Source organism: Micropterus dolomieu, linkage group LG03, assembly GCF_021292245.1.
Source record: "Micropterus dolomieu isolate WLL.071019.BEF.003 ecotype Adirondacks linkage group LG03, ASM2129224v1, whole genome shotgun sequence".
NCBI lineage: Eukaryota > Metazoa > Chordata > Actinopteri > Centrarchiformes > Centrarchidae > Micropterus > Micropterus dolomieu.
The window spans coordinates 15,687,981-15,699,467 of NC_060152.1; the positions used below are offsets into that span (position 1 = coordinate 15,687,981).

At 40.4% G+C, this 11,487-nt stretch overlaps 1 protein-coding gene across 1 annotated transcript in view; it reads left to right on the forward strand.

Moving 5' to 3' along the window:
- Window positions 1-10,909, forward strand: part of atp8b2 (ATPase phospholipid transporting 8B2) — a 12,016-nt gene extending 1,107 nt beyond the window's left edge. Inside the window, exons 2-12 of the mRNA XM_046044558.1 lie at window positions 140-251; window positions 1,743-1,848; window positions 3,164-3,425; window positions 3,651-3,834; window positions 5,052-5,275; window positions 5,386-5,469; window positions 6,261-6,506; window positions 6,644-6,782; window positions 7,529-7,659; window positions 8,731-9,333; window positions 9,443-10,909. Coding sequence (XP_045900514.1) covers window positions 140-251; window positions 1,743-1,848; window positions 3,164-3,425; window positions 3,651-3,834; window positions 5,052-5,275; window positions 5,386-5,469; window positions 6,261-6,506; window positions 6,644-6,782; window positions 7,529-7,659; window positions 8,731-9,333; window positions 9,443-9,532 — 2,181 coding nt within the window. The 3' untranslated portion in view covers window positions 9,533-10,909. The remainder of the gene's footprint in view (window positions 1-139; window positions 252-1,742; window positions 1,849-3,163; window positions 3,426-3,650; window positions 3,835-5,051; window positions 5,276-5,385; window positions 5,470-6,260; window positions 6,507-6,643; window positions 6,783-7,528; window positions 7,660-8,730; window positions 9,334-9,442) is intronic.
- The last annotated feature ends 578 nt before the right edge of the window (window positions 10,910-11,487 follow it).

Genomic DNA, 11,487 nt, shown 5'->3' on the forward strand with positions numbered 1-11,487 from the left:
AGTGGTACTGGTGGTAAGCCATTTCAAGTCATAACATAGAAATTGCTTTTATGACGATTGTGTGTGTGTGTGTGTGTGTGTGTGTGTGTGTGTGCGTGCGTGCGCATGTGTGTGTGTTTTTGTCTGCCTGTGTGTCTAGCTCCTCGGTGCCACAGCTATAGAGGACAAGCTGCAGGAAGGCGTCCCAGAGACGATTGCTGTCCTCTCTCTGGCTAACATTAAGATCTGGGTTCTCACTGGAGACAAGCAGGGTGAGACACACACACTTATACACACACTACCAGAACTGAGTTTGCATGCAGTTATTTTAAAAAACCACCATCATTTGCAAAGAACCAAACACTCAAAATCTCTCTAAAAGAGATATCGCAGGCACACTAAAGAGTAACTCAGTTCATTGTGTAATGTGTACGACATTGACATTGCATTCCAACACTCTTGTTTTCATTGTGAATAAATCTGCCACAAACAAACCTGAAATTCATCTGAATGGTCAACATAAAACAAGGCAAACCTGCAGATTTCCTTTTACAATGTTAGAGATGGAACAAAGATACTCTTCTTCAATTTAACCATCATTGGTGTGTCTAGACTTTTTTGACTGACTTATGCAGGGGTGGCATGAAGTATGTACGCACGTGCGAAAATAGCATTTATTTACTATTCTCATATCTACTTTTAATGTCGTAATGTCGTCAGAATTTTTCAAAGTAAAAGCTCTCAGTTCCACTCCATATAAAGCATTACAGTAAACAATCTTCTTGCACTTTTATTTTTTTAAGTAAAACCACTAAAGAGGTTATGTGAGTTGTTGCTGTCGTGACTGAGAGCTATTTCAGCACCGCTATCAAAGTATTTATTTATTTATATTATTTGCCGCTATCAAAGCACCATATTCTGACCGCGGGCCAGATATTGTTGTTGGCAATTTTGGCAAGGGTCCACAGAGAAAATGAATGTGTTTCCCTGGTCAATGTTTGTATCAACTTTACCTATTATGTGGTTTATAATGGACTGTGGTGCAGAAACAGTGAGAGTGTTTCACACTCTTGGCTTACATTTTCCATGTTATCGGTCAGTGGCCAAGTCACAATAACATGTTTTTACTGAATGATTAAGTAAATTTAATTTCTTAATATATCCATCTAAAAAAACCTCATTTCTTGACTGGCTACTCTCTGCTGTCTCAGAAGAGACACCTTTTGTGCTGTGTCAGCCACCATAGCTTTCCTATGCTCTTTGAAAGGGTGGGGGGTAGTGGTGGATTGGACAGATGGTTGCAATTCACAACCCTCACCACTAGATGCCACTAAATCTTACACACTGAACCTTTAAGTCCTCAAAAACAAGTTGTACCTCCAAAAAAAGTAGGCTACAGGCAAAAGAAAACAATGCACATTCAAAAAATACTTGTCAAACAGTTGGTTCAAACTAAGATCCCACCTCTAATCAGGCTGATCACAGTTTGGGATAATGGGAGGTTTGCGGTGTCACACGTATAGACCAGCAAAAAGCATGCAGGCTGCTAGGATGGCCTAAAAACACTTGAAACTTCGACACTATCACTGTGAACAAGTCTACTGCAGGAAATTCAGGGACTAATATGAATAAAGATATAAAGGTCATTTTTTTGATCCTTCTGAGCTCTCAATCTGGCACTTGTTCTTTTTAACATCCATCTCCAGTATGTTCAGCTGAATTGCTTAAGTGCTCTCCAGTACCCATCTCTCTTTCTTTCACAGAGACGGCTGTCAATATAGGTTACTCCTGCAAGATGCTGACAGATGATATGACAGAGGTGTTCATCATCAGTGGACACACTGTCCAGAGTGTACGGCAGGAGCTCAGGTCAGTCTGTCTGTCTGGACAACTGCATGTCCATCTTTCTCCTCAGCTGTCTCGTGTCTTTGCTTCTCTACACTGTAAAAGCCACACTGAACCAAAATGACAAAAGACAGGTATTGGTTGAAAAGAAACTAAGATGTGTGGTAGCAAAGTGTCCTGTACAAGAATTACCGAACAATATCCAGTGCTTTGATTTAGCCACTATATTTAAATCGACAAATGCACAGCCCTACAAATGTGGTGCCTCCGCCAAAAAGTGTTAATTTTATGAAGTCAGTTCATTAGTTTCTTTCAAGAAATAATGTGTAAAACCAGCATATGTCAAAGATTCTGTCTTGTCTGTGACGATGTCATTTTTGAAACTAGTGCAACAATCTGCATTGTTTAAGTATTTCATTGCAAGTGAAACTGCACAGGAGACAAATAAAATGTTCTTTGTTTCTCTTAATAAAAAAAATATGTGATTCTAATTTATCACAGTGTTGATTGATGCTCTTGTGATTTCTTATATATACTACATGTTGGTTGAGCATGCACTGTATTTCCCTCATTCTTGACTCTTAAACGTTTGCATGGCCTGAAGATTACATACCATAACCTCTGTGAATGGCAAGAAGGTATTGAGTTTAGTTGAGTTACCTATGTAACTTTGGTGAACTCATAGTACTACAGGTACTATGAGTACTACCTTAGTCTCCCATAGACAGACCTCCACACTTTGTTTTAGCACTGTGCCAGAGCTGGAAAAAAGGTCTGGCTGATCTCATTATCATCACCAATGACAGGCTTATAAGAGATAATAAAATATAATAGACTAATAAAACCTTAATATTATTAAAACATTTCAAAATACACAGAATACCATAATTAAAGAAGCTAAATTCAAAAATTACCTTGAAGTGCCAAAGGTTTTTCAAGAGTCAAATATATTCAACAAAGCATCATCATATACGCCATATTGTGGCACCATCTTGATGTTTTTTTGGGTGATGCACAAATTAACATACAGAGCGCTGCAGCTGATACATACATAAAGGTAAGCCAGAGGCTGAAACATCAGCAATAAGATCATGGTCACCACAGTCACTTTCCTCCCTGTAGCCCTGACGTTAACCTGCTCTATTTTAATTTTGCAACCGTCGTATTTTTTTTTATCTCTCCTTTGATTTGTTTTCTCAGCTGTGTCTGTTTTCCTTCTCTGCGGTTCCTCTTTCAACGCTTCTATTTTCTCCTCTATATGGTTATGTTGTGTTTTGCTTCTGGGTTTATGGGATAGACGAGCCCTGTTGATTTCAACTTTGTTTTTCTTCTTCTCCAGGAGGGCGAGGGAAAGAATGATCGAGCTGTCTCAAACCAGAGATGGAGGGAAGGAGGAGGGGATGGAGGGATGGGGAGAAGCATGTTTCATGGGTAACGGATTCAGAGAAGGACGTGAAGGAGATGTTACAGGAGGAGGAGGGAAACAGCTGCAGTGCCCTCCTCCTCCTCCTCTTCCTCCACCTCCACCTCCTGCACCTCCCTCCAACCTCATGGACAACATCTCTGGAGAGTTTGCTCTTGTGATTAACGGTCACAGTCTGGTATGAATAACCCGCCCCCACACTAACATACTGCACATATAGACATTTACAAAACCAACAAGGGCATGAAGAATTAATATGTCAACTGTCAGGAAATATTGAGTTCCCAGAAATGTGTTATCAACAAAACATATTTGCATTTTTCTTAAAGTATGTTTTTCCACAGCTGCAACTCTGACCCCTTAACAGTAACCCTGAACTTTTCCACTCTCTCTGCTTTAATAGGCCCATGCACTAGAAGCAGACATGGAAACGGAGTTTGTGTCGACGGCATGTGCGTGCAAAGCAGTGATTTGTTGCAGAGTCACCCCGCTCCAAAAAGCTCAGGTGGTGGAGCTCATCAAGAAACACAAAAAGGCTGTCACTCTGGCTATAGGAGACGGAGCTAACGACGTTAGCATGATCAAAAGTGAGTTGTGCAGGCGGGATCAATAGGCAGAGGATGGCGGAGAGGAGAGGAATAAGTGTTACTGGATTATTGTTGAGATGGAAAGGAAAGCGAAAAAGAGAAGTAGAGTTTTAGCCACGTGCGTGTCAGGCAATGGAAATTCTCAGCAGAAGTATAGTAGTAGAAGTTGTTTATCTACATGGTGGTACTGTGGACAAAGGCTGTGTAGAAATGTGTGTTGCAGTAGGTGTGATGTCCTCATCAAGTTAGGGACTGGTTTCTTAGTGTCTGACCCACAGGTTGGCCACTTATTGCACTGTGCAGACATTGTTCAAACCCACAGAACTTTATTTTTAATTCTAGTGGAAATCCCAAAGTTTCCAAACATACCCAATATATCAGGCTGATCTTTCAGAAAATGTTTATAAAATAATTAAAAAAAAACTTTCAGGATATTTCCATTTGATTGCATTGCAACAAGTTGATACAGAATGATACCTTAAACTTTACCTAACCTCAACGCTGCTTAACGGTAAACTGTATGTTTAGGGATTACACCAAAACCCCAATGTTCTGCTTCTGTAGGTGTGTTTGTAATATTCTGTTTTGTAAGTGTTGCATCACCTTGCATGTTTGTCTGTATATGTACGTCATATGAACATGATGTGTGTGTGTGTGTGAGTGTGTGTGTTCCTTCCAATGAATTTATGCAAGTACAAAGCAGCCAATGCAACAATGATGGGTGGGGTTGGCTTACATCCTGGGAGTTATGCTCTTAAACTTGCAAATTTAGCAATTCTTCTTTTATTAAGGCATAATAATAGATCATTTACAATTATTTTATAGATGACTTTTGGCAATGGCAATTAATAGGAACAAATTTTAGGTTGCTAGCTTGTTAAAAAAAACTTTGGCAAGTATTTACCCTACAGAAGACAGCACTTGCTTTGATTACTAGTTAGCTAGGCTTATTGGAAAGTGTGAAACTTGTTAACATTGGTAACCTGCTTACTAAAAGGCAGGTCCATCATGCTTTCTTCATAACTTTCCAACATTTATAATGGTAGACTTGATGGCTTAGCTATAAACCCATATGTGATTAGTGCTAGCTAAAATAAATTGTATCATGCTACATAATTCTTCTCCTATTTATTTCTATCAGTAATGAGACAATTCCATATCAAAACTCCTACAAGAACTTTTTCTCTCTTTGTGCCCATCTATCTCCACTCCTCCAGGTGCTCATATCGGAGTTGGGATCTCAGGTCAGGAGGGGATCCAGGCTGTGCTGGCCAGTGACTACTCGTTCTCCCAGTTCCGCTTCCTGCAGCGCCTCCTGCTGGTGCATGGCCGCTGGTCCTACCTGCGCATGTGCCGTTTCCTCTGCTACTTCTTCTACAAGAACTTTGCCTTCACCATGGTGCACTTCTGGTTCGGCTTCTTCTGTGGCTTTTCTGCACAGGTCAGAGATGGGAGGTCATGGGGAAATATACAACAACCAGGGTTTAGGAAAATTGTAATTGTGATTTTCACTTTGTCTGTGTTTGTGTTTCCAACTCCTCTGTCTTGTAGACGGTGTATGACCAGTACTTTATCACTCTCTACAATATTGTCTACACCTCCCTCCCTGTGCTGGCCATGGGGATATTTGACCAGGTATGCTCAAATAATGACTACGTATTAAACTCACATGCACACTGTGCTTGTTATATTATTTTCATGAAATTAATGAACCACGTGTTTTTGAATTCTCTGTTAGTGTTTACACCAGTCTTCACCAGTCATGACAAAAGTAGATTAATGAAATATGAAGTCATGTTTTGCTACACTAGTGAGAGATGGCAATGTCTGCCTGTTGGTCAGTTATCCCACCACTTTGACCAGACTGAAATAGCTCAATAACTATTAGATGGATTGCCATGAAAGTTGGCATAGAGCCTATTGATTTTGGTCATCCACATTAAGGTTGTGGTTTTGAGTAAAATGTCTTGAATACTATTGAATGGATTGCCACGACATTTTGCACAGACATTCAGGATGAATTGTAATAACTGATGATCCCTCAACTTCTCATCCAGTGGCATCAACAGGTCGAGCTTTTAATTTGTCTCATACGAACTAGTTAAATTAGTGCTAATTATGCGAGTCTTAGCATCCTGATATGCTAAGCTAAAATGGCAAACATGGTACACATTATACCTTCTAAACATCTGCATGTTAGCACTGTCACTGTGAGCATGTTAGCATTTAGCTCAAAGCCCCATTGTGCCTTTTAATACAGCCTAACCCAGCAGCTAGCATTATTATAGAATCTTAATTTTGTATTTACTGAGTAAACTATATGTAAGCATTTTATGAAAACTAACAATTCCAGATCATTTCTGTAGTACATAGCAGGGTAGTGTGATTTTGGTACATGCAGCGCCTCACTTCCTCTATTATTGTAGGATGTTCCTGATCAGAGGAGTCTGGAGTATCCTAAACTGTATGAGCCTGGACAGCTCAACCTCCTCTTCAACAAGAGAGAGTTCTTCATCTGCATCGCCCAAGGCATCTACACATCAGTGGTGCTGTTTTTTGTCCCCTGTGCCATCTTGTCCGACGCGACTCAGAGCACCGGAGTGCCCCTCGCGGACTACCAGACCTTTGCTGTCACTACAGCAACAGCCCTGGTAATTGTGGTCAGCGTGCAGGTAAGTGAGGCCAGAGTGGTGTTAGATTTTCCTCACAACTGGCAACCTCTATATTTTACCACATATTTTATGTCAGTGTGTATTAATTGTGCCCCTCTGCTATTTTTTTGAATGTGTGTCTGTGGATGATTATGTAGATTGCTCTCGACACAGGCTTCTGGACAGTTATCAACCATGTGTTTGTTTGGGGCTCTCTGGGCTCCTACTTCACCATCATGTTCGCATTGCACAGTCAGACCCTCTTCAGGATCTTTCCCAATCAGTTCCACTTTGTAGGTCGGTCCCTTGTTCTCTTTATTTGTTTGTATCACACACACACACACACACACACACACACACACACACACACACACACACACACACAGACAAACTCACACACTAGAGCCTGACCAATACTGAATTTTTGTAGCTGAAATCAATATAGGAATTTCAGATAAAAATATTATTCTGACAAATATGAGGCATCATAAAATTAAAATTAAAAAATATTTTTATTTGAATTTTATGATGCCTCATATTTATCAGAATAATTGTATTAGATTGCACAGAGGGAAGATATTATAGAAATGTCTGTAAACCTGTATTATATGACAACATTTGAATTAAAAATATATTACAATAAATAACTATATACAGCAAATATAAGAAAAAATTAAGATTTAATCCGGCAAAATAAGGTCAAATACACAACAGATACAGACAATAAACATTTTTGCACTGCTACATGCTATTATTGATGTTAAAACCAAAATCTGACAATAATATTGGCTAATATATTGGTTGGGCTCTATGATCTGCTCACTCACACTTTTGTACACACACAGCCTGCACACATACACCTAAGTCAGGAATTGGTTAACCCAATAATATCATAATTTACTTTTGTCACCTGTCGAAATCATTTCACAACAACAGTAAGAACAATTGTCTAGTAGAGAAGTGTGTACAGTGTCAAATGCTATATATTCCTAAAATATATTTGCTCATGTTGGTGTATGTGTTATGTGTATTTGTGAGTACAGGTAGCGCCCAGAGTACGCTATTGCAACCAGTTGTGTGGTTAACTATTGCACTAGCAACAGCAATATGCATAGTTCCAGTTTTGGCATTCCGCTTCCTCAAGGTGGACCTCAAACCTCAGCTCTCAGACACGGTGAGAAAACACACACAAACACAAAGTTTCTGACACTGATGTGTCCATTTTCTTCATTGCAACATGTGTCGGTGTCATGTCTTCCCATCAGGTCAGCCTGAAACTGGTCTCAGCCAATGATTAACTGCACGCGTACAAACACTTCATCTGAGTTTGTGTGTGTGTGTGTGTGTTTGTGTGTATGTGATGATAATGAGTTGCTTACTGGCATTGACCTCATGCAGAGCAAATACTCTGCAAATATTGACGTAATCGATGTACCATAATGACACAAGTTGCTTTTAGTACATGAATATAAGCTGGGTGTGTGGCCTTGCCAGTCAGTGTGTCTCAAGCTAGCTGGGCATCCAACTGTCAGGGTGGTGTGAAAAAGTTCCTTTTCTGATTTGTTTGTAGTTCTCTACAGTCACTATTACTGGTTTCTAGGCTTGTGATAAATTTGAGCTGTAACATATGAAATGACTGAACAGTGGCAAAGAAAGTTTGATCAACAACTGAAGTGCACAGCTCTATATAAAGCAGATATAGATATATAGCTTAGCACAAAGACTGGAAAAGGCAAAACAGCTCAGTCTGAAGATAACAAGCCTAATCTGTCTATCTGCACCTTTAAAGCTCAATAGTTAACACATTGTATGTGGTTTATTTAATCCGTACAAAAACTGAAATGTAAAGATGAAAAGTTGCGGATTTATGGAGGCTTATGTGCCAGACTATTTCTTGTCCACCTGGAGTTGGTCCAGGAGGCCAAAGTCACCCAGATAATCCCCCAGTTAAACTACATCTTTGTTGCTTTTAGACTTCTGTAATAGCCTTATATTTTGTGCTGTTATGAAATACTTCTGGTGTGTAAAGCAGCAAAATATTGGTGTTTGGGTGTGTGTTTGTAATTGAAAAGTGAATGAATGTTTTTTTGCACCATCTGCTTTTCATTTGTTGGTGACAGAATGTAGAACAGACAAACTGTCTTGTTCAGCCTGAAGCTCTCTTACAGGCTGTAGTGAGCTAACAACAACATGTCACTGAATCTAGTCATAATGTCCCTCTTCCTCTCCTCTGTTTCTTCTCCAGGTGCGCTACACTCAGCTGATGCGGCAGAAGAAGCGAAAGCCTGTGGGTCGTAGCGTGGGAAGTGCCTGGCGTGGGGTGGGCAGTGTGTCAGAGGGCCGTCTGGGCACTCGTGGCAGTTCGAGGAGGTCAGGCTACGCCTTTGCCCACCAGGAGGGATTTGGAGAGCTGATCACCTCGGGGAAGAACATGAGGCTGTCGTCTTTGGCGCTGGCCAACTTTGCCTCCAGACACAGCTCCAACTTGATCGACACGCTCCGCAGGAAGAAACACACTCACACTCCCCCTAGCGCCTCCGGGGAATGCAGCCCAGCGCTCAGTTGCGTGTCTGGGTCAGTTCCAGCGCTCTCAAACTCCTCCTCTGTTTTGGGTGCCTCACAAGATACACCCGTTGAGGTGGAAACAGCCACAGCACCTTCCCAGAATACACAGACTGCTATCACTTCATCCATACAAACCCCGCCAGCATCAGCACCAGCTTCAGAAGCAGCTGCCCCTCAGGGTTCAGCCCAGGCCCTCAATGCTGGCTTCCTCACTCCCACTGCAGTGAGGTCCCATGGGGGAGACTCACCTGGAGGCTGGACGATCACTCTGGGGACTGTGCAGGTGAGCTGTTGTGATTTCACACATCTAAAATGATACACACGGACATTTTCATTTCTATTTCTGTGTGAATAAACTCCATTAAACAGTTAACTCTTCCTCTCGCCAATAGGAAGCTCTGTTTGGTTGGAAGGCTCGTACCACTGCATCCACCAGCCCAGGCCCACCCTCTGCTGCCAAGGAGACCAGCCAGATTGACTGAAATATTTAGAATAAATGGAGGATTAACTTGTTCACTACTGTCCATCACATGTTTGCACACACATACAGGATGTGTTGTGCTCTGCGAGCACACAGACTGTTGCCCACACAGCTCTTCTCTCTGTTTCCCAAATGAAACTTCTAGAATAAATCAAATAAATACAAGTCACAGGAAAGAAGTGGCACAACCTAATGACATGGATCTTGCCAACTGTGAATTGGGATTTAATGGTGATATACATATCCCCATGGTGTTCATGAATGACTGATATAGAACATCATGAGATTTACGATATATAACTGAAGGAAAGCAGCCGGTGTAGAAACAGATGTCAAGATAACTCACTATTAATGATCTAAAAGATTGTTTCTACTTCCTCACACAGTCACACAGCCTCTCTTTAACAAAACCAACCATTGGTTAATGAATGAGCAGAATAACATGACTTCCAGCCAGTGATGTGCAGCCATTATTATCTGTATATAAGTGTTTTTTGTCAAAAAAATATCAAGCCTCTGTGTTCTCTAAAGTTCTCAGTGAGAACGATACTTTTAAGTTAAAGAACACTGCAAGACTGTTGCAAGACTTGTGCCCCTTTTCTCTCACTGATGGGTCTTCTTACTTATTATACTTACATGTTTCCCTTTCTTCTTTTGCATCATATTGATGTGTTTTATAATGGCCTTGTTGAGTTGCACCTTAAAGCAAGTTCTGAGTGCTTTTTCACCTCTTTGCAAGTGGTTTTCCTTTTGGGTTTGACATAAGTTCAGATGATGTTCATGTACCTCTGATATAATGTCTCGTACCACCATAGTCTGATAAACCGACAAACTGCCGCTGGCTTAGTTTAGGTTAGACCTGGGCAAAGTACAAATTAAAGAGGCAGTAATGGACATTTAAAGGTGGTTTGTCAAATTCTCAATCGTACATGTTGTGATTTTGTGTGAACAGTTGTACTGTATACATACTGTATGCTTTAGTAAAGCGCATTGCATTTTTATTTGTTCATGCCTTAATGCCAAAATATTGGTACTCTAAGCGCTTTCTGGTTCCTGATCCATCGATCTAGTACAGCATCACATGTTGAACCTTGAACCAGATTGGGGTGAGATAAAAATAGCGTAACCAGAGGAATGGTACAGACTTGTTCCTGGATCTGTGCCTGTACTAAAGTTTTCAACAAAGCAGATCTTAGACTGAAAACACAACAGAAATGCTTACAAGAGCTGCAAAAAACAGAGTGGAAAATGAATGTACTGTACAGTATCTGGCTCCATGAATTGTTTAAGCATGGGTCAGCTCTTTATGGGTGGAATATGAAGCTGTTGAATGGTGGTCAATAAACATGTCATCTCTCTTTCACATGAGAGAAACATACTATTTCTACGCAAATGTTATTTCAAGTACCAACCAAAGTGTAAGGTAGAAATGACTGCGCTGTGTTGGGGCGTGAAATGAGGTAAAGTGAAGAACTTAGGAATATTTTACGTTTTAGGTTTACCACAAAAAACAGTTCTGTGGCAAAAGCACCCTCAGTGCTCTAGTTTTCATGGTGCACCATACATTTCTAATAGCTGAGGTGAAAATATGAACAGGGAATAAAAAGAGATATTTTCAGTTCAAAATCAAAAAGCAAGTTAAAAAATTTTTTACTTTAAAATACTAATAAATATGCAACTGTTATTTAGACCATATAAACGTTGAACAAGCTGTATTGAGAATATATTGTAGGATAAAATACATGATTAAAAATGCGTATGATACAGTTACAGACAGTACAGGATGTAAAAACTTCCTGACAATGGCAGAATTAAAAATAAATATTATAATAGGCCCATGTTCAGATTTCATGCGGGTTTTATTTTGGCACTGAGGAGGATTTCCTCTGTGTAACGGGCTAAACAAGGGGAAGAGAGCTGGGATTTCACAATAACGGGTGTTACGGACAGCACACT